The sequence below is a fragment of the Brachyhypopomus gauderio genome, chromosome 5 (assembly GCF_052324685.1).
Source record: "Brachyhypopomus gauderio isolate BG-103 chromosome 5, BGAUD_0.2, whole genome shotgun sequence".
Taxonomy (NCBI): domain Eukaryota; kingdom Metazoa; phylum Chordata; class Actinopteri; order Gymnotiformes; family Hypopomidae; genus Brachyhypopomus; species Brachyhypopomus gauderio.
This window is the reverse complement of record NC_135215.1, coordinates 32,247,940-32,271,735: the sequence shown is the minus strand read 5'-3', so window position 1 is coordinate 32,271,735 and position 23,796 is coordinate 32,247,940. Positions and strand designations below refer to the sequence as shown.

General features: G+C 47.9%; 1 protein-coding gene across 3 annotated transcripts in view; it reads right to left on the bottom strand.

The window, feature by feature from the left end:
- Positions 1-23,796, bottom strand: part of LOC143515158 (A disintegrin and metalloproteinase with thrombospondin motifs 20) — an 85,993-nt gene that overhangs the window by 39,915 nt on the left and 22,282 nt on the right. For all 3 annotated transcript variants that reach the window (XM_077007167.1, XM_077007168.1, XM_077007169.1), the window contains 7 exons: positions 23,694-23,734; positions 22,291-22,396; positions 19,653-19,799; positions 14,970-15,111; positions 13,808-13,912; positions 1,608-1,753; positions 824-1,005 (listed from right to left, as the gene is read on the bottom strand). In XM_077007167.1, the coding sequence (XP_076863282.1) occupies positions 824-1,005; positions 1,608-1,753; positions 13,808-13,912; positions 14,970-15,111; positions 19,653-19,799; positions 22,291-22,396; positions 23,694-23,734 (869 nt within the window). The remainder of the gene's footprint in view (positions 1-823; positions 1,006-1,607; positions 1,754-13,807; positions 13,913-14,969; positions 15,112-19,652; positions 19,800-22,290; positions 22,397-23,693; positions 23,735-23,796) is intronic.

Below are 23,796 nucleotides of genomic sequence, written 5' to 3'. Positions count from 1 at the left end.
ACGAGCCTGTATCAGGGTCGACAGCGTTATGGCTGAGGGGCCTCTGGGTTTGCGTGTGTTTATAGTGACTGCTGGGGTTTCTCAGCCTGATGGGGGCATATGGTCCTCGCCAGCGGCCCGCCTGCTTAATTACACTCACGGGTCCCTGGAGGGGGCCGGGCAGGCCGTGCTGGGCCGGAGGCGGTATATAGAGTCACATATGTGAGTGTGTGTGTGTGATTATGTGGACTCCATTGTTGATTTAGCCGGTGATCAGGAGAGCACAGAGCAGGGGTGGAGAGTCACCTGAAAGCATCACCACTGAGACCAACTAACAGAGTCGCGGTCAAACAAGCACTGGTCTTGTATGACTTCTGTTCCATAGAAAAGAGTAGAAAAAAAAGAAAGTGTGTGTGTGTGTGTGTGTGTGTGTGTGTGTGTGTGTGAGGAAGTGAGTTTTGAGTCCTCTTAAATAAACATTACAATGTATAGCAGCAGTGGAATAGAGAGAAGAGGGCAGACAGGGCTGCCCTCTCTGGTCACGCCGGGAGGGGCCCGGGGCCCCTGGCCCACACTCACTGCCCTTTACACAACCAGAGCAGCACATCTGAGAAATAAACACTCACAGTTCCAAGAACCAAACTAAACAAACTAAAAAAAAAAAAAAACAACAGTGCTTGCTTCCATGTCTTTCCGTGTATGTCACATAGTTAATATGAACCAATTCAGCTTACGTTTAGCCATAGCTGAACAGTAAGAGGGCACTATTCACTTACAAGGGGTTTTCAGGACACTGTAGTAGAATATGAGTGAAAGCAGCAGATACTACGCCATGCGCACTCACGTCCACTGTATTTGGGCACCCAGCGGAGGGTGGGAGGAAGGGCGTTAATGTTGAAGTGTTTGCCGTCGAACTGGGAGCACTGCTCCTCCCTGAAGTCCCTCCGGCCCCGCGGACACGGCTCTGTGTTACAAGAGCGGAACTTCATGCGGCGTCCCACACAAAACCGCCCACCGTTCCTTGGCCTATTAGACACACACACACACACACACACACACACACACACACACACAGAGCCATAAATTTCTGTTACAACAAGAAGAAAAACATAAAAAGCCGTATAAGATGGGAGGTGTCCTTCTCATCTCTGCTTATTTTAAGACAAATGGTTGTTTTTGAATATTTTTTTGTGAAGTCTTACAATGCTATTCTTTCTTTGAAATGTTATCCAACACATTAAACTGAATTTTAATTGATTCGTTCCATCTGATGTGGCAAGTCCATACCCAGACTCGTAAGGGTCTGAACGTTTTTCATGGAAGCTCTGAGGGCTGGTGTTGCCACCGTTTCCCGTGACCTAGTCACTGATACTACGTCTCAGCTGAGCAGGAAGGTTGCTCCTGGAATTCAGGAAAATCCGAGCATGTCTCTCCACTGAAGCCACTGCTTCCTCAGCCCCTTGTCATCTCCAGACTGGACTACGGAGACGCACTGCTGGCAGGCCTCTCCCCTCCCCTCCCTGAGCCTCTAATACCCCTCAACTGCTCCCTCTCTCTCTCCCTCTCTGCCCCTCCCTCCCCCTCTCTCTCCCTCTCTCTCCCCCTCCCTCCTGTGTGAGTGGACTCACTCGGGTTTGTTGCAGTCCCTCGAGGTGCTGCGTGTTCCTCCTCCACAGCTGCGTGAACATGTGCTGTAGGGCCCCCACGCGCCCCACTCTCCGTGCACCGCCCGCGACTCCATCTCTTTATTCACACACATGCCATGTCTACAGTGCTGCACAGAGAGAGAGAGAGACACACACACACACACACACACACACACACACACACACAGACACACACACACACACACAAACAGACACACACACACACACACACAAACACACACAAACAGACACACACACACACACAAACAGACACACACACACACACACAAACAGACACACACACACACACACACACACACACACACACACACACAGAGACACACACACACACACACACACACACACACACACACACACACACAAACAGACACACACACACACACACACACACACACACACACACACACATACATACACAGACACAAAAGTCTTAAAACAAGGCTTGGCTGAAAACAATACCTATCAGTCATGTACGTAATGTGCCAAACTAAAAGCATCAGTGGCCCTGACTGCTTTAGAGCAGCTCGAGTGGAGTCTGTCTTTCATTGTTGCTGCTCTAAGCTGCTGTTTATACTTGTGAAGAGAAAATCCAGCACAAGCTAATCCTGCTATTATTTATACAGGTGGAAAGTCTGCAGCACTGGACAAGCTGTGGGAATAAAGCTACGACAATATCGCACCAGTGCTGGTCTGCTGGACTGGTACCAGACCAGTATTAGGTCTGCTCTCCCAGCTGGACTGGTACCAGACCAGTATTAGGTCTGCTCTCCCAGCTGGACTGGTACCAGACCAGTGTTAGGTCTGCTCTCCCAGCTGGACTGGTACCAGATCAGTGTTAGGTCTGCTCTTCCAGCTGGACTGGTACCAGACCAGTATTAGGTCTGCTTTCTCAGCTGGACTGGTACCAGATCAGTGTTAGGTCTGCTCTCCCAGCTGGACTGGTACCAGACCAATGTTAGGTCTGCTCTCTCAGCTGGACTGGTACCAGACCAGTGTTAGGTCTGCTCTCTCAGCTGGACTGGTACCAGACCAGTATTAGGTCTGCTCTCTCAGCTGGACTGGTACCAGACCAGTATTAGGTCTGCTTTCTCAGCTGGACTGGTACCAGATCAGTGTTAGGTCTGCTCTCCCAGCTGGACTGGTACCAGATCAGTGTTAGGTCTGCTCTTCCAGCTGGACTGGTACCAGACCAGTATTAGGTCTGCTTTCTCAGCTGGACTGGTACCAGACCAGTGTTAGGTCTGCTCTCCCAGCTGGACTGGTACCAGATCAGTGTTAGGTCTGCTCTTCCAGCTGGACTGGTACCAGACCAGTATTAGGTCTGCTTTCTCAGCTGGACTGGTACCAGACCAGTGTTAGGTCTGCTCTCCCAGCTGGACTGGTACCAGACCAATGTTAGGTCTGCTCTCTCAGCTGGACTGGTACCAGACCAGTGTTAGGTCTGCTCTCTCAGCTGGACTGGTACCAGACCAGTATTAGGTCTGCTCTCTCAGCTGGACTGGTACCAGACCAGTATTAGGTCTGCTCTCCCAGCTGGACTGGTACCAGACCAGTATTAGGTCTGCTTTCTCAACTGGACTGGTACCAGACCAGTGTTAGGTCTGCTCTCTCAGCTGGACTGGTACCAGACCAGTGTTAGGTCTGCTCTCTCAGCTGGACTGGTACCAGACCAGTATTAGGTCTGCTCTCTCAACTGGACTGGTACCAGACCAGTATTAGGTCTGCTTTCTCAGCTGGACTGGTACCAGAGCAGTGTTAGGTCTGCTCTCTCAGCTGGACTGGTACCAGACCAGTGTTAGGTCTGCTCTCTCAGCTGGACTGGTACCAGACCAGTGTTAGGTCTGCTCTCCCAGCTGGACTGGTACCAGACCAGTGTTAGGTCTGCTCTCCCAGCTGGACTGGTACCAGACCAGTGTTAGGTCTGCTCTCTCAGCTGGACTGGTACCAGACCAGTGGTAGGTCTGCTCTCCCAGCTGGACTGGTACCAGACCAATGTTAGGTCTGCTCTCTCAGCTGGACTGGTACCAGACCAGTGTTAGGTCTGCTCTCTCAGCTGGACTGGTACCAGACCAGTATTAGGTCTGCTCTCTCAGCTGGACTGGTACCAGACCAGTGTTAGGTCTGCTCTCTCAGCTGGACTGGTACCAGACCAGTATTAGGTCTGCTCTCTCAGCTGGACTGGTACCAGACCAGTATTAGGTCTGCTCTCTCAGCTGGACTGGTACCAGGCCAGTATTAGGTCTGCTTTCTCAGCTGGATTGGTACCAGATCAGTGTTCGGTCTGCTCTTCCAGCTGGACTGGTACCAGACCAGTATTAGGTCTGCTTTCTCAACTGGACTGGTACCAGACCAGTGTTAGGTCTGCTCTCTCAGCTGGACTGGTACCAGACCAGTGTTAGGTCTGCTCTCTCAGCTGGACTGGTACCAGACCAGTATTAGGTCTGCTCTCTCAACTGGACTGGTACCAGACCAGTATTAGGTCTGCTTTCTCAGCTGGACTGGTACCAGAGCAGTGTTAGGTCTGCTCTCTCAGCTGGACTGGTACCAGACCAGTGTTAGGTCTGCTCTCTCAGCTGGACTGGTACCAGACCAGTGTTAGGTCTGCTCTCCCAGCTGGACTGGTACCAGACCAGTGTTAGGTCTGCTCTCCCAGCTGGACTGGTACCAGACCAGTGTTAGGTCTGCTCTCTCAGTTGGACTGGTACCAGACCAGTGGTAGGTCTGCTCTCTCAGCTGGACTGGTACCAGACCAGTATTAGGTCTGCTCTCTCAACTGGACTGGTACCAGACCAGTATTAGGTCTGCTTTCTCAGCTGGACTGGTACCAGAGCAGTGTTAGGTCAGCTCTCTCAGCTGGACTGGTACCAGACTAGTGTTAGGTCTGCTCTCTCAGCTGGACTGGTACCAGACCAGTATTAGGTCTGCTCTCTCAGCTGGACTGGTACCAGACCAGTGTTAGGTCTGCTCTCTCAGCTGGAACAACTATTGGTTAACTGTTCTCTGGGCAGGAGGGGCAGAGGCTTCTAGTTGAGAGGATCCTCCACTGTTCACTCACACAGGTGTGTGTGTGTGTGTGTGTGTGTGTGTGTGTGTGTGTGTGTGTGTGTGTGTGTGTGTGTGTGTGTGTGTGTGTGTGTGTCTTATTGAAGCAGATGGTTTGACATCTTCAGATGGGCAGCACTGGGCTTAACCAAACTCACTCTTACATTCCTACGCTAATGGAGTCACTTGATCTGGACACACATCCCCTCTGCTTCTTACTGTCAAGCAGATATAATAATTAAAGTATCAGGGCTCAATAACAAAATTTCAAATATGAAATTTTTGTATCACCTCAGCATTATAAACAGTGTAAAATTATATAATATAAATAAGAATATAAACTAAAACTACAGACGTATGAAATGAAACCGTGTCACCCACCACTCCGCTACAAGCTACAAGCTTCTCACACTAACTTCACAGCGGTTTATTAAACACTCACGTTTGTTGTTAGGTTAATACTAAACTCAGCATGCTCTCCCTTATCCGCCTGATATGAACTCACAAACTCCCAGCACTCCCCCGGCTCCGCTCGGGTCGTGCTGCGCTCTGGACCCGGAGAGGCAGGGCTGCTCTGGCACTGCTGGGGGTGAGTGAGCACAGATCGGCCTCATCCCACAGCCGTAACCCAATCCGTCCAGGGAGCAGCGCCGATTTCAGAGCAAGAATGCAGGACGGGCCTGCGTCTGTCTCGCTGGGTCGGCCCGGGCACATGCCCACCGCTGGCACACACACACACACACACACACACACACAGCGTGAGCAGGCTCCAGCCTCGGCAGTGGCACACCCACGCTGATAAGGAAACCTGAGAGAGCAGATAACCCAGCGACAGAGCTCATTACAGTCTCCAACATGAAGCTTCTCTCTCTCTGCCCTTTCCTCCTCATCTGTCAGTCTTTCTCTCCCTCTCTCTCCTCCCTTACACCTTCCCTTCATGCGTCCTGGATCTTTCACTCCACATGAATCACATAATTACACTGGAGAACAAAATGAGTCTTGGCACTGGCCTGTGTGAGATGCAGTGGCCCTATTGGTACACTGTGGCACGGGCTCCTCATCACTAGCTCATTCATACCTTGGCGGGATTTAATGCCATTTGGCACAGAGCATGCACACAAATTTTTTGATAAACATCTTGTCTATAGGGTTTCTGCTTCTCCATGACAACACGTACTTGCAAAGCAGTGGTATAAAATGAACTGGACATTGCATTCAAGTGTGATCCAGTACCATCTCTCCACTAAGTGTGATCAACTACCTTCTCTTCACTGTGCTGGGCTCTTACTGTGGTCCACTACCCTCTCCGCGCTGTGCTAAGCCCTAAGTGTGGTCCACTACCCTCTCTCCACCGTGTTGGGCTCTAAGTGTGATCCACTACCCTCTCTCCACTGTGTTGGGCTCTAGGTGTGATCCACTACCCTCTCTCCACCGTGCTGAGCCCTAAGTGTGATCCACTATCCTCTCCGTGCCGTGCTGAGCTCTAAGTGTGATCCACTACCCTCTCTCCACCGTGTTGGGCTCTAAGTTTGATCCACTACCCTCTCTCCACCGTGTATGTGTAGTGGACCCCAGGAAGAATAGCAGCTCTGAGATAGCAGCTAATGGGGATCCTAATAATAAAACTAAAAACTAAAAAGTGTGATCCACTACCCTCTCTCCACCATGTTGGGCTCTAAGTGTGATCCACTACCCTCTCTCCACCGTGCTGAGCTATAAGTGTGATCCACTACCCTCTCTCCACCATGTTGGGCTCTAAGTGTGATCCACTACCCTCTCTCCACCGTGTTGGGCTCTAAGTGTGATCCACTACCCTCTCTCCACCGTGTTGGGCTCTAAGTGTGATCCACTACCCTCTCTCCACCGTGTTGGGCTCTAAGTGTGTTCCACTACCCTCTCTCCACCGTGTTGGGCTCTAAGTGTGATCCACTACCCTCTCTCCACCGTGTTGGGCTCTAAGGCCAAGTGCGATTGACAGTATCTTCTCCTCCTGTGCGTCTGCAGAAGGAGCCTGGTAGTTCAGGAGCGCTCCATCAGCAACGTGGGGCTTGGCTAGCAAAGGAACTTTGTACAAGTGTGCAACCTTCACTTTGGGTGAACACCTGCAATATCAGGCCAATGGAAAGGAAGGCCAATGTTCAACACTAGTGCACACCAGTGTACACAAAGCACTCCAGTTCAATGTTCCTCTAAACACACTCCTTGTTTGTATCTACATTGGCACACATACACACATAAGAGAAGACCTGTGCATAACCTAACAATCCCCAGCAAACATGTTTACAACACAAGAAACCAAACAGTTAATAATCTAGCCATGTTTGCTTATGATGTTTAGAGCTTTATGACAAATTCAGTCTGGCATTAATAAAAACTCCATTTATAGGGTACAAGCTGTTTATAGAAACTAGAACTTTTGGGAGTACGCTCACCCATTATACTGGTTTAATTGGATAATTAAAAACTTTAAAACAGCAAACCCACATGAAGATCATGGGTATTCCCATCTCCCAGGGAGCAGCATTTATAAAATGGGTTTTGAGTAAGACAATTCACATGAAACAGTGAATAGCAGACAGGTGTTAGTCACTTTGGGCTTAACACACATTGTAAAACACAAAAATGCCTCCAAACACACATACACACCCAGAGTTTGTCCAGGACAAACAGAGATTAACTCATTTTTTGCTTAGCTGTGTAATACATAACACACAACATCCCTCAGTTATATAAAAAAAGCTAACTTCAAAGGGCATCTGAGATGGAAGGAGTTACAGAAAACCGCAGAGATGTTGTTGTGTATGAAGCCCAGCAGTGTGTGGATGGCCATCTGAGAGAGGAGTGTAGGTGACACAAGTGCCCTTCATCACATGTTCCATTGTTTCGTATGCTTCTATCAGCGCTAATTCTTGCAAAGAGCACTATTAGGAACTTGACCCTTCACTTATATAAACCATCATTTATATAAAGTAAAAAATGAAACGTTCTTCCTCTTGGACACTCCCTAGCTCTTTCCTGTATAAACAATCCCTTTCTTTATTCGCAGGCTCTTAAATGCATGCAGTCTAAGCCCTGCGTGTGTGCGTGCATGTGTGTGTGTGTGTGTGTGTGTGTGTTTCTGCGCCATTGTGTGCTGGAGGGTATGGTGGGTAGGAGGATACCCCAGGACCACCAAGGAGCCCCTTATGAGGAGCCTAAGAGCTGTCAGTCTGAAAGGGACGCAGGCTGTCAGAGTGGCCCTCATGCCCAAGCCTCCTTAAGCCTATAGGCATTCCCTGCCCTGCTGGTAGCTCATGTTTACACTCCCTTTATTTAGCTTGAAAGGTAGTGGGGGAGGGGGAGGGGGGCTTGACAAAAAAGAACTGAGAGACATAGAGAGAGAAAGAGGTGACAAAGAAATAAATACAGAGTATGGGGTGCCTTGGCTGGCCATAGAGACATCTGGGACCATCGCTAAATATCCAATTAGTGTCCTCCTGAGGGGGCTCACGCAGAGGTTCAGGACAGAGAGAGAGAAAGAGAGCAGGGCCTGCAAACAGAGAGAAGGAAGGAGCACAATGACTCTCGCTTGGTCACTATGTACTGGCAAAATAGTCCGGATTGGGCCTTAATTGACAGTGCTGTGAGATATTTGAAGGCCTTATGAGACAAATCAGCCCAGCTGTTGCCAGCACATGTTCCAAATTAGATTTTTACCCAGATGCGCACGCACACACACACACACACACACACACACACACACACACACACACACACACACACACACACACACACACACACATCACCACTACCACAACACACAGGCCACATAGGTGCTTACTTGTCCTGAAAACACATTGATACAAAATGTCACTGTGCCATGTGTTTGCAGGTGTGTGTGCATGTAAGTGTGTGTGTGTGTGTGTGTGTGTGTGTGTGTGTGTGTGTGTGTGTGTGTGTGTGTGTGTGTGTGTGTGTGTGTACCTTAAGCCTATGGTGAACAGCCAACAAGAAAATCTAAGACATTCAGAGAAAGGCTTGCTGCCAGCATCTGCTCCTCTGAGCTGCTCTTTGGTTAGAGTGGTCCTGTAATTGTGAGGAAGCCTCTTCCCAGCACGTCATTTGGCCCAAAAAGCCCCATACATCAGTGCAGGAATGAGAGGACAGGCCAACTGATCTAAAAACCTGCCGCTCTTTCATTTTAACACGGCTATTTCCATAAGACATGAGCTTTCATGTTGGCTTTCTCACAGCCTAGGGTTGGAGTTCACCATAGGCACAGCAGGGTTCAATTTGCACAGTCCTGCCTCTCTCACACACAAACACACACACACACACACACACACACACACACACACACACACACACACACACAGCCAGGGGGAAAGAGGCTAAACATCATAATTTGTCACCTGTCTCTCTGCACGTGCAGAACGTTACTGCCCGTATGAATGTACCTACACATTCGTTATGCTAAGAGTTTAAATTAAATTTGATTTTAAAGGGGACAGCACTGCATGATTTCTGAATTCCCCAAATCAGATGAAGTGGCTCTAATTAAAATCTGTTTTCAGCAAACTTATATAGTGGCTTTTTATTTTAAAATGTTTTTCTATTTTTAAATGTTATAATTAAACTATAATATTAGTTAACATTTTAAAATATGATATCCAAAGAAGAAACTTTTAATGTTTCTTTGTGTAACCATGTAAAACACTGGTCAAAGAAAGCCAGAGTAATGTGTGGGTTTGCAGTGTAGTGTATTGTGGATGAATGAAACAGCTGAGTTCAAAGAAGCTCCTAATGACAGTGTGTAGCCCTCAGTACGAACCAGCTGATCACAGGTCAGCAGGGTGGTTGCATCACCCTGACAGGACGAACTGCTACAAACATACACACACACAGATGTCACCTCGCAGCCCAGTTACACAGCACAAAGATCCGTCAGAGAATTGAAACGTTTTTCAACATTAACTGCAGTTCGTCTATGAATACGCACTGTGACAGAGTAACTGACTCCACTATAACTCCAACCACTATACCAAACGTAGATGTACGTAAATACGGACTTTTCTTTGTCACAAACACCTTTTCAACTTGTGTGCCCACACACTCCAGCCCTCCGACCTGGGCGAGAGGTCGGAACCGTCCACGTTAGATCGCCTCGTGTGCTCAGGATCACGGCGAACCGAAACAAACGTTCGTTTGTTCGGCCTGGACCCGCGCGCCCCGCCGTTGGCCGTCTCGTGCCCGTGACATGGATCCGCGCCGCAGACCCGGGGCCAAGACGCACGCGGCCGAGCGGCGCTGCGCGAGGGCTGCCAACCACGGCGGCCACGGCCAGCTCGCGCGGCCCGCGCCAGCTCATTCTCCTCCACCTGGAGCTCCGCAAGACTTCAGTATCCCGCAGTAATTGTGTGAGACGAAGGCAGGTTGCAGAGAGTGGGAGAGGTCCCCTGAGTTTAATCGTGAAGCGGACACAATGCCTTCTTTTATGTCGTCTCGATATAAAATGCCTTGGAAAATGACTTGGGAAGATTATGAAGACAAGCAAGTGGAATTAAAAAGGTGTACAAGCTGACAAGCCCTTTATTTTTACAGCCACCTTTACTTAATAAAAGTCATAATAATATCTCCCATAATTAATATTGTTTTTCACACATTGTTAAAAGATTCCTTTAAAAACCTTGAAAGCCTTTATACGCGTTGAGTACTGAAAACAAGCACTGATTCCCCTGATTACAATAGAAAATAATGAAGCTGGCTTTCAACAAAGGAACATAATTAAGATACAGCAACCCTGTATACGAGTGTGTTGATGAAACACCAAAATAAAATAGGCCTACGTGCAAAGTATGAACAAACAAAAGCCCTCTGGCAAGCACGGACGTAGTTTTGGGGGGGGACGGGGGGGACATGTCCCCCCCACTTTTTCAAAAGCCGGTTTTGGTCCCCCCCAGTTTTTACAGTTAAAACCAAATATTTAAGTAGCGACGAAGTCATGTCCCCCCCACTTTTTAACGGTTAAAAAAACAATATCCAAATAGCGACAAATCTAGCACTAGGATCATGCAGCTCCGAGCTCCCCCCCCCCCCCGCTCAACAGTTCGCCACCCCAGGTTGTGTCCCCCCCACTTATGAAATCAAAACTACGTCCATGCTGGCAAGCATGTGATTATGAGCGTGAACCAACTCCCAGATGACGTTAGATGTGCAACAAATGCACTGATGTTTAATCACAGGCTTATAGTTGACTTATCTTTGCATATTTAATGCATTCTTTATTATAATATTTAACATTTTTTTCTTCAGTGGTATTTCATTTTAGAACTGTATTTTAAATAAATGCTTTTACAAAAACCTTCCTGTGGTAATGGATCTCAAAATGCAACTGAAATGTAATCATTTAATCATTTAATTATTTCATGTTTTGTGTGAATCACTGTGTGAGTGATATACAACATGCCTTGTAAGTGAATATTCTGTTCCAGGAGCTACATTTTATCATACTGATGGAAACCTTTATGGTGTACGGTGTTTCCATTGCCACAGCCATTTTAAAAGTGAATGGTGCACTGTTCACTGTCCTGTGTTGCTGAATCCAGGCAGGGCTCTCTAAGGTAGTGTGTGGCTAGCAGTCCACAGCTGCCTGTGCTGAGAGGCTGTGTGTGCCTGTGCTGCGAAGCCGCGTGCGCCTGTGCTGAGAAGCTGCCTGTTCTGAGATGCTGTGTGTGCCTGTGCTGAGAGGCTGTGTGTGCCTGTGCTGCGAAGATGCGTGTGCCTGTGCTGAGAGGCTGTGTGTGCCTGTGCTGAGAAGCCGCGTGTGCTGAGATCGCCCACTCCCGGGCTGTGAGAGGAGGGTGGTGGTGGTATTTATAGACAACTCGCAACAGGATGCCCAGGGCTCACTGAACCAGATGACAGACAGTCTGCTAGGGTCATGTGACCATATTATTCACTTCAGCGCCCTGCTAGTGAGAGAGAGGGAGGGAACGGAGGGGAGATTGAACTGCGGAGAGCAGAGCAATTACTCCTAGCAGTGGGGTAGTCTCTCCACCAATAGAGTGACTCTCCACTGGAAGTACAGTAGTTCAGCAAGACAGAAAAGCGGTTACAATAAAACTGTCAGCTAAGTTCACTTCGAAGCTACTTCATGAGATGTAAGAACTGACAAATAACAAATTGCGGCTTGAGTTTATACCACTACTTGATTGGCTTTTATGATTTTTGGGAGTCCTAGTTTTAAGTGGTATTATTATTTAAGCAGTGCAACATCTATTCACATGTCGAACCCAGGTCTTTAATCCACACTGTGTTACATATAATTGCTTAATGTTTAAGCTATACTTAAAATTGACAGCCATTTCATTTCAGTCACTTTGTCATAACATTTAGGAGCTGTCTAGAGAGGAAAAAAAGAGAGATTTCTTTTAAGAAGCCTCCCTCACTTCTTAGCCACATTAAAGCAGTGTAAACAGACAGCTGGGCTGAGACAGACACACGCTTCTCTTTCAACTCCCTCCACTTCAAAGTGCTCCTGCAAGAAGATGACACCAAGCCCACAGCTCCACAAACAAAGGTGCAGGTGCCGTGAAGGGTAACAACAGAAAAAACATCCTTTGTGTTCCCCCTCTTCTCTCAGCGAGGTGGAGATCCAACCAGCAACACAATAATTGCCTTCACTCAGCCGAAAAGACCATGCGCTCCAGGAATCAGGAAAGTGGCATTCCCATCAGATCTATTCATGTGGACCTGTGGCTCTGTGCCATTTACAGTCTGCGTGATAATCGGAATGTTAAAGATTTATCATATCGCGTGAAATTGGAGGATCACATCACTAATGAATAATGATGTTGCGCTTAGCACTGAGAGCTCCTTCATGCTTCTGTGATTTTAATTAGACCAGCATGACAGTGCAGCAGTCAGGGGAACCCGAGGAACGTCTCCAGGCACACAGAAAGTCCTCACCTGGGACGCCACAGCTGCCGAGGTTGCCGAGGTTGAATTAACGCACCAGTCGTCCCGTTGAACATTTCTGCACTCGGCGTGGGGCGACACGGTGTGATCCGGGGAAGCATGGAGCCAGCTGGCTTGTGTTTGAAGTTGCCCCGCACATCTCCCGCAGGGAAACGGACAAGCAGCAAGGTATAGCCAGAGCTTTCTTCTCTCTCCTGAATCAGGCGTCTATGCCTTCCTCACCCGGCTCCCTTTCTCTCCGGAGCCTGAATCGGAGATGTGGGCCTTTTGTGTGAGAAGGAGTCCAAGCCCACAGCTCCCTGACCAGTCCCCCCACTCGCCCGCATCTTAGAACCTTTAAGGGGCTCGGGGGTCGTGGGTTCGGAACAAGGTGACTTGAATGAGAGTGCTGCACAGCATCCCATTTCAAAGGCCCAGTCTCTCCCCCCCCCCAACCCCAACAACATCATCCCTTTGAGACACCCCCCCTCCCCCCGGCAGTGCCACTCACATCGCACTAAATAAGGCTAATTAGCATAGTATCCCAAAGGTGGGAGACCACAAAGGAAGCACTTAGTGTGAGTACAGACTGCTAACATTACAAGTTGTACAAGCCAGGTGGGCCTATGTAAGTACTTGGAGAGTCTTCTTGTTACATGTGGTACAGACTGACTACACAATGCAGCAGTTACTTGTACGGCTCCATTCCGAGACAAAGTCTTTTTTTTTTCCTTCATGAACCATTGTGGAAGTTTTGATCTTATTCCAGCTTATAATGCTCATTCAACTTCTTCAAAACCAATAAGACAGTATTCCAGCAACATAATGCATATAACCAATTGTGGCAAACTGCTCAAAAGGGTGTTTATTAGGTGTGGCAAGTTCAGGTTGTGAAGGTGAAAGTCTTCTCCAGAATTCTGGTTAACCTAATTACCTCAAACCACCAGATAATTAATTAATTCATTAATGGTTAATGGAACCAAACAGGTAATAACAATGCCATGGTGGGACTTTTATTTTTTAACCTAAATTTACACACCACTGTTCTTTATCCACTTAGCATTCTGAATGAATACCAAGAGAAACTTGTATTACCCTTGTCAGCAGTCCAGGACTTTATGGCCATGCACCACTGATTGAGAGGAAAAAACAGAGGAAGTGTACAAACAGAGGAGTAGTCTCACCATGCCGTGGCCACACTCGGAGCCGTCGGCTAGGGGCATGTGCTGTGTGCGGCAACCTTTGTGGTCTCCTTCAGAGCTGCTGCACCACAGTCGCTTACACTGTTTCTGTGATGAGAGTTCATTCATGGAAGAAAAATGAGCAGAAATTAGAATATAACCTACAATATGTAAGCCCGAACTACTTAATATATGCAAAATGTTACAAATATATAGTGACTGTAGCTTTAAGGTGTTATGAGTGCACAAAAGCGATATTAATACATGGCCAAAATGATATTTTGGGTGATTTCAGAAAACCACATGAATGTGCAGTAACCTAAGTAAACAGTTGAAGAATAGATTTTCATGTCATACGGTCTAGTTCAGTTTTGATTGGACAATGGAATGTTCGCAATCATCCAAAACTACAGAAAATGCAAGAATTCATCGAAACATCACAAAAGACATTGACAAATCAAACAACCTCATTTGAGTGGCCATGAGGAAATGTCATGTAACACTCTATGAGAGACCAAAGCCCTTGTCCATCACACTGTACTGGAAATCACAGGTAAATGCAACACTGCTCTTTGAATGTTTAGATGAAACTAACATATTCTGTGGGTTTGTGTAAAAATCTCACAACTCTTCATTCCTGCTGAGATTACTTCCTTGAAAACCAGAAAACTGCCCTCCCCTTGAGTCACTTTGCTCGTACTAACCATGACGGCACTCCAAGACTGGTTCACTGCACCAGTACCTCAGCTGTATAAACAACAGCATCAGTAATTATTTGTCCAAATCACTTTGCATCATGTGACTTTGAAAAAAAAAAGTCGTTCTCACCGATTTTTTGCTGCTATTACTCTACAAACAAACACTGGTTATGTGTCAGCTATTCTAAAAACACCGGTTATGTGTCAGCTATTCTACAAACACCGGTTATGTGTCAGCTATTCTAAAAACACCGGTTATGTGTCAGCTATTATTCTACAAACAAACACCGGTTATGTGTCAGCTATTATTCTACAAACAAACACCGGTTATGTGTCAGCTATTATTCTACAAACAAACACCGGTTATGTGTCAGCTATTATTCTACAAACAAACACCGGTTATGTGTCAGCTATTCCTCTACAGACAAACACCAGTTATGTGTCGGGCATCTGAAGCGCAGTCTTACCATAAATGGGCAGACTTGTGAGCCGGGCCCGAACATCAGCTCACACTGCCGGGTGGCGCTGTACAGCTGACCTGGGAGCTTGGCGGGGAGGTCGTAGGTCCTGCCAACAGGTTCGTCCAACAGGCACTCCCCATAACCAGTGCTAGAGGACAAAACGCAGGAGAGCATCAACAGAAGTTTCCCATACACCGCACTCACACCTGTAAGTGAGGAAGCTTTATCTTGAGCATTAAAACTGTGTCTCTTTTAGCTTGACACCGGCATTCTTGGTCTATCCTGAGATGCGTGTTGACGTCGTTCGGAGACCTGACAGAAACGGCAGGGTGATACTTCGGTTAGCAGTGGGTGGTCTGTTTTGTTATCAGTTCATTTCACTAAATGATTTGGCCCAGTCTGAGCCCCTCCATCCTTCACACAATGAGCTGCATTTCAACACACCTTCAACACACCTTCCCAGAACCTTGCCGCTCCTCTTCACAATGGGCAAAATGGAAGGATTTGAAAGTCTATACACGCTTGCCAAAAATAAAAGATTCATAACACTGTTCCTACAATCTCCTCCTTTCCAGAGGTATACAGCCTGTCCACCACACCCATCATTTCAATTATACAGGAGAGGTCACAAAAGAACAGCTGTTCTAAACATGTCCACCAATGCCCCGCATTCAAGCGCAGGTCTTAGGCCGTGAATAGGCCTTTCAGCGCAGGGCATTAGAGAGTCACTCAGCTGCCTGATGGAAGCGTCCCCAGTGAGGTCCTGCTCCCGTCCTCTCCGCCTGCATTCATCAGCGGAGAAAAAGGACAACGCCATGCCAGCTTGGCGTGTGATTCTGAGACGTGCGGACGCTGCCCGAGCGTTTGGTCCGGTGTGAGAGGACTGAACACCTGTTGTCCCCCCAGCCTGCTCACGGCCTCAACTTCCCCTCTTCTGTCATGCTGGGGAATAAGTTCTGGGGGGGAGATGTGTAGGGGGAGATGTGCTGGAGAAGATGTGTTGGGGAGATGTGTTGGGGAGATGTGTTGGGGAGATGTGTTGGGGAGAGATGTGTTGGGGGAGATGTGCTGGAGAAGATGTGCTGGAGAAGATGTGTTGGGGAGATGTGTTGGGGAGATGTGTTGGGGAGAGATGTGTTGGGGGTAGATGTGTTGGGGAGAGATGTGTTGGGGAGATGTGTTGGGGGATATGTGTTGGGGAGAGATGTGTTGGGGGAGATGTGTTGGGGAGAGATGTGTTGGGGGTAGATGTGTTGGGGAGAGATGTGTTGGGGAGATGTGTTGGGGGAGATGTGTTGGGGAAGATGTGTAGGGGGAGATGTGTTGGAGAGAGATGTGTTGGGGAGATGTGTTGGGGAGAGATGTGTTGGGGGAGATGTGCTGGGGAGAGATGTGTTGGGGGAGATGTGCTGGGGGAGATGTGTTGGGGAGATGTGCTGGGGAGATGTGTTGGGGAGAGATGTGTTGGGGAGAGATGTGTTGGGGAGATGTGTTGGGGAGATGTGCTGGGGAGATGTGCTGGGGGAGATGTGTTGGGGGAGATGTGCTGGGGGAGATATGTTGGGGAAGATGTGTTGGGGAGAGATGTGTTGGGGAAGATGTGTTGGGGAGAGATGTTGGGGAGATGTGTTGGGGGAGATGTGTTGGGGGAGATGTGTTGGGGGAGATGTGCTGGGGGAGATGTGTTGGGGAGATGTGTTGGGGAGATGTGCTGGGGGGAGATGTGTTGGGGGAGATGTGTTGGGGAGATGTGTTGGGGGAGATGTGTTGGGGAGATGTGCTGGGGGAGATGTGTTGGGGGAGATGTGTTGGGGGAGATGTGTTGGGGGGATGTGTTGGGGGGAGATGTGCTGGGGGAGATGTGCTGGGGAGATGTGTTGGGGGAGATGTGTTGGGGAGATGTGTTGGGGGAGATGTGTTGGGGAGATGTGCTGGGGGAGATGTGTTGGGGGAGATGTGTTGGGGGGAGATGTGTTGGGGAGAGATGTGTTGGGGGGGATGTGTTGGGGAGATGTGTTGGGGGAGATGTGTTGGGGGGAGATGTGTTGGGGAGAGATGTGTTGGGGGGGATGTGTTGGGGGGAGATGTGTTGGGGGGGATGTGTTGGGGAGATGTGCTGGGGGAGATGTGCTGGGTGAGATGTGTTGGGGGGAGATGTGTTGGGGGGGATGTGTTGGGGAGATGTGTTGGGGGAGATGTGTTGGGGGAGATGTGTTGGGGGGAGATGTGTTGGGGGAGATGTGTTGGGGGGAGATGTGTTGGGGAGAGATGTGTTGGGGGGGATGTGTTGGGGGGATGTGTTGGGGAGAGATGTTGGGGGAGATGTGTTGGGGAGATGTGTTGGGGGGAGATGTGTTGGGGAGAGATGTTGGGGGGGATGTGTTGGGGAGATGTGTTGGGGGGAGATGTGTTGGGGAGAGATGTTGGGGGAGATGTGTTGGGGAGATGTGTTGGGGGGAGATGTGTTGGGGAGAGATGTTGGGGGGGATGTGTTGGGGAGATGTGTTGGGGAGATGTGTTGGGGAGATGTGTTGGGGAGAGATGTTGGGGGGTGTGTTGGGGAGATGTGTTGGGGGAGATGTGCTGGGGAGAGATGTTGGGGGGGTGTGTTGGGGAGATGTTGGGGGGGTGTGTTGGGGAGATGTGTTGGGGGGGGGTGTGTTGGGGAGATGTGTTGGGGAGAGATGTTGGGGGGGTGTGTTGGGGAGATGTGTTGGGGGGACACTCAGAGGCAACTTTGTTTTCATGCAGGGGGGGGAGAACAAGTACTGTATGTGCACTTTAGGGAGGGTGTTCATTCAGCAATGAGAGAGTAGAACTCAAAGTAAGTCATGTGAGAGGAGGAGAGAGGGAGGGGGGGAAAGAGAGGGAGGGGGAGAGAGAGAGAGAGACAGACTGTATGGAGGCGTCTCTCACCACTGTCCCATCAGCACCTTGGGTATATGGGTCTGTTATTAAAAGCAGCGGGCTTAAAAGTCTCTTTTTTTTTGTAGAACTTATATTAAAGTGTGATGCGAGAAGTCTATCAAGACAGGCCAAAGCTGTCTGGCACAGATGAACAGCCCACACCTGTTTAGCACTGGGGTGAATTCTGTAAAGTCAGTTCATCTAATAAAAATGAGCTGCAGGTACTGTTCAGTTTTAGTAAACATTGCTTCTCTTTACCAAACTCGAATGACTGGATTGGGCCTGAGTGTCTTCCCTTAAATGACGTGGTTGATTTAAAGTCGTTTGTGGTATACAACATAATGTGCAGCATTCACAGTGGCTTCGCTGCAATGTTCTGGTATGTTGTCCACATGTATGTTTTCTTCTCTATTCTTTTCTTGAAGAGAAGTTAAGTGAGGGTGTTGGTGGGTGTCAACTGTGACAAAAACGCTGTCTGGACTAACAGGCAGTACATTAATAACGTGATTAATCACTGGACTCCACATCAGATCAAATTAAAACTTTTTGTGATGAACGGTGTGATATATTTTGGGCGCAGTTCCACTCAGTAATCATGGCACTGTATTGACTATTTCTCCCTCTGGGACTTTTAAAAAGGGGAAGATTAAATAGGCTTTACACAAGCCAGCACATTACTACACATGCACATGAATTAGAACATAACTCTATGTTTGTTAGAGCTGGAGGAGACATCACAGAGAAATACGACATGCTATAATACTGTAGTGCACATCAATGTGTGGCTTGTGTGTGTTCCTGTGGCTTAATATTCTTACGGGAGTTTAAAAGACTGGAGAGCTTCTGAGAATGAATAGCCACTGAAAACACTGATGGACTTAGCCACACAAGTGCTGTGCCGATCAGAGCTGTGTCGATCAGTGCTGTGCTGATCAGTGCTGTGCCGATCAGTGTTGTGCCGATCAGAGCTGTGCATTGTTGCCTTGGCCAAGAACAGAATGAGCAGCCTTCTCTTTCCATGGTTCCCACCAGAGAAGAAGGTCCCCAACACAGACTCCACAGCCGCCTCCACACTTCATGTTTAGAAATATCGCCATTGTTAAGCAAACAGTTTTTTTCTGATTCTCCCATACAACAAAACTCGGTCAGTCTCCCCCCACTGACATTTCCCCTTCGGTTTCAGATGTGAGAGTTCAACGAAATCACCCACGCGCCCTTTGATGCCTCATATGGAAAAGGATTCCCCCTTCCTCCATTCCTGCCTACCACTCTTTCCACTCCAGCCAAATCCCACGATGGAAGGCCGGCCCGACATCCCTCGGGTCCGTCGACACCGGCCGCGAGCCCCCGTCAACAAGGGCCCCTTTTGTGGAGGTCCCACGGGCGACGGCACAGGAGAGCGGATCAAAGGGTGGCGTCCAGCAGGAATCTCATTTTAACTGACATTTCCCCGTGTTGAAGGGAAGCCCTTCAGCCAGGGCGCCCGCTCACAGCTCCACTCTGGGAGCCCTGAATGAGCCGTCGTCCTGGGATACCGTTGCTGTGGGACAAAGCACGTTGGCGGCTAAATGACTGTTTGTCCAGCATTTCGAGAGTCACTCCAGCAGAGAGGAGCAAGGAGAGGACAGACAGACAGACAGAGAGACCGACAGAAAAACAGGAAAGATAGACAGGAATAGGCTAAGATGGATTCAGCAACAGGATTATACAAAAATACACAAGAACACTCTCTTTTGAGGTGACCATTACACTGTTTTCTCGACCACAGAGACAGGCACTTACTCCAGGAACTCGGTGATGTACTTTCGACTGCACTTCGACCAGGACCATGGGCTGGTGTCATAGTTCAGGGTCGGGGCCATGACATGATACTGATGCTTCATTCCAGCTTCCCGACACTTTGGGTTGTCATCATGAGGCATGTTGAAGCTAAAACACACACACACACACACACATTGGGAAAAGAGTACTAAACAGACTGCGACTGGCAGAAAGGACAAATGTCAGTAGTTTCTCAGGTTTACACTTTAAATGGTTGTCACCTTGCACTTGCTGAAGAACCTTAAACATTCGAACAAACAGAATTCACTCGTTTCTTGACCGCAGCACAGCTCTGATAAGCTGCACACTTGTCTGTGGGACATAGTGCCATATAGGGACATATTCCACCATGCTGTCATGGTCAGATAGCGTCAAGCCTGACCCACAGTAATCACAGAAACAACCTTCTTTTGTGCCCTGAAGTCAGAAAACATAGATGAGTCTGACAAGCAGTTTTTTTATATACAAGACATTTAAACGAAAGTCTTTCTACTAAATTTTCCTGGGATTACATGGAAGGGAATCCAGGGAGAGAGTACAACATGATCTCATTATAACGCACACAGACTGTCAAATGTCAAATGTTTTAGCCGTTTTAAATGGATTATTGTTCAACATGCTCAAGGAGTTATTTTGGAAAAAAAATGTAATTATGCTGTTTTGATTCACTGGACGCTCTGTGCTTGAAAGTGCTTTAGCAAGGGCACAGATCCAACTGTAGTATTACCCACCCACCCACACACACATAAACAAACACACACACACACACACACACACACACACACACTCATACAATGTCGTGACAAGGGTGACGCTGGACAGATTATGCACAGCTGTGTTGTGTTTACTGTGATACAAAATTTTCCAGCTGTGAGGTAATACATACACACGCTCACAAAAATACATATGCACATTCACTGATATGGGCGTACACACACACACACACTCACACACACACACACACACACACACACACACACACACACACACACACACACACACACACACACACACACACACACACACACACACACACACAAACACACACAAACACAGATGATGTCCAGTTCACATAACTGCAATCCATGAAGTCTCCATTTTAAAGCATTGCTGTTTTTTAAGAGCACCAGCAGGAAATCTCCACAGTTGTAGTGTGTAACTGTCACCCCATCAACTCATTCAACGCCACATGACTGCACTTCCTCCTTGTGTGTCTGCAAAGGTCACGTGTAGGCAGGAAACAATCTGGCGGTAGACTGAGGGAGGAAAGCCTCTCCAGAGGCCAGCTGGTGAGCTGCAGACGCAGGGACCTGCAGTAGCCTCTGCTGGCCCCCGCCAAGGGGCCACACGTGTTAGGGAAGACCGGGACAAGCTCATGCTTTTGCAGACAACTAAGAGACATGTTATTAACACTTGTGCATAAAGACTCTGAGTCTTTAAGACCTGAACACTCTCTCTCACCAAGAGCATCCAGATACCTGTAGAACTACAGAACGTCTGGAGAATCTTCTGTTTGTGCTGAATGGTTGCCAGATCACGTGGCCTTCAAGCAAACATGTACTGCTTATGGGGACAAACACTGTCCAGGACTAGATTTAGAGTTGAAGGACAGAAGGACGGACACATTGTGTTAACGAACTGATAAAACGTTATTATTTGTTACTCCAAAGGAGAATATGAAAAATAACTGACACTGTTTCAGTCTACGGCTTGTGCTTTTGCGAACTCTGAAACTCATGTCCAACATGAGCGGGTCCAGTTGACCACAGCAGACAGTGTGAGGGCTACTGCTGTTAGATTTGATGCAGGCCCACTTGAGCTGATGGAATTTGCTCCATCTATCAGCTCTGAGGGGGAGTAGAATTTCTGCCATTCTTACAAGCGTCTGACACTAGACTCATTCACTAACTGCAAATGGGGGTACTGCAGTGAATTATGCATAACTGCATTTGAGTGATTGAGTCATATGTTATGAGTCGGTCATCTGTCCACAATAGCTTGATTCACAAGCTCCCCACCATACATTCACACACGGTGACTGTGGTGTGTTGTGAAAGCAGACACAAATGGAGGCCAATGTCATCACAACAGAAGACTTACATGGTAATTATGTGGTATAGAATGACGGCTATACCAAAATGTGGGACACTCTGATATTCTTAATAGTTTGTGCCACAGAGACATGTCAGCTCCAGAACCTCAAAGAGCAACTCCGTTGAATAACAGCTTCACTGCACAGCTCCTTCATACAGAATTTATATCAAATTATTGAAGCACACATCAAACAGTGGAGAGCACGGCTAAACAACAATAACGTCATATTCAGCATGACGACTGAAGAATGTGCGGTCGACACCCCACTCCCAGGACGGAGAGTCGCTCATGCACACAGCCTCCATCCTGCTGCGTACGGCAGGGGGCCTAGCCGAGCCCAGAGCCTGGATTAAGCCTGGCCTGCTATTAAACATGCAGTTGCTTTATTATGCTTTGCACCTGTGTACCCCTGGAAGGGGCGGGTATAAGAGGGTATAAGAGGGCTTTTGTGTGCTGAGTGCGGGCACTTTCGGCCAGACGGACCCCCCCAGGGGCCGAAACTTACACATGACCCAGCTCATGAGCAATGGTGAAGGATGAGCTCAGACCATTCTCCTCACTGATAGAGCAGCTCCGGTTCGGATCACACATTGTGCCCAACTCCGCCAGTCCTAGACCGAGAATACACACAGAGCAGCAGCGTTAAGGTCAACAAAACTACAATACATTGTGAAAGCCCTGCAACTGCCTCAGGACAGAGATACAAATCCACATTACTGTCATTTATATTCATTTCATCGTGTTATAAGTTTGCACATTCGAAACATGCAATGCTGTGTATTTCCATACATCCATGGGAAGAAGAAGACCTGAGCATGACTCTTTGGTGTCATTGGTTCGGCCACGAACGCAGCTACCGCAGTAGGAACTGTGTAACGGTGCGGGTCACCGACACACGGGAGTCCTACAAGCTCATGACTAACAAGGCCATTAAATAAAGGTGATGCTAGCCACCTGCCTAACCTCAGCTCTTAGCATAATGTCTCGTATGCTGTGGGAAGCTTGTGTTGACCCTTATACTGGAGGTGGACAAGGTCACAAACGCAAAAGCTTTTAGACTGAAATGCAATTACTGAGTAAAGGCTGAGAGTAGGAGTGTTTCCTTTGTCAAAGGAATGAGTTTATCAAATCTGTCAAATCATTTGTCAAATCATGGAAAAAATGACATATGTAGATAACCCATCGATAACCTGTGATGAGGTTTTGATTTACACTGTAAGGTGTAAGAAATATGGCAGATTTATGGTACGTTTAGGTACCTAAAAATATGTTGCGTGTTAGTAACTAAAAATACATATAGGTTCATAAAAGTACAGTTATGAACCTAAAACGTCCAGTTAATGATTAAAGTGACCTAAACAAGTGTAAATATACAGTGTAAATAAGATATGGTGACTGTTCTACACAGCTTGGTCTTTTCGCTGATAGTGACATACACAAGCACATGTGCGCCAGGAAACAGCATGCTCCAGTGTCATGACCTTTCTCCTTTGCCCTTCATTAGCAAGTTTAATATGCTGCACTAGAGACAACCTTGCCAGTCATCCTTAGATGTCCCTCCTCTGTACACCAATCACTGTCCCACAAGGATGGAGGAACATTCTCTAGGTGGACTGACTTTAAGAAGGTCACGTTATTTCGACGTGTGCGGAATATGATCCTGAAAGCTCTCCTGCGTGTCGTGAACGGGGGGGGGAAGCTAGAAGGCTGCTGAAGACCACAGCACACGTCTCAATGAAACCAGCGTGTGCTGTTGTCACTCAGCTGCCCCTTCTGACATTACGAATGCTGATACATTTACACCCTAGTATGTACAGGTTTGAGGGAAATCAGTGCCTGATCCTAGATCAGTACAGACAATGGATAACTACTGGAGCAGAAGGTGAGTGCATCTGAAGGAGTCTTTACCTAAGGTGTCACACTTGTCTTTTGCTCTGCAGATATCCTCCCTGTATGAAAACACAAACAGACCAAAGGCAACGTTTGGCACAATACTTATAAAAGAGACACA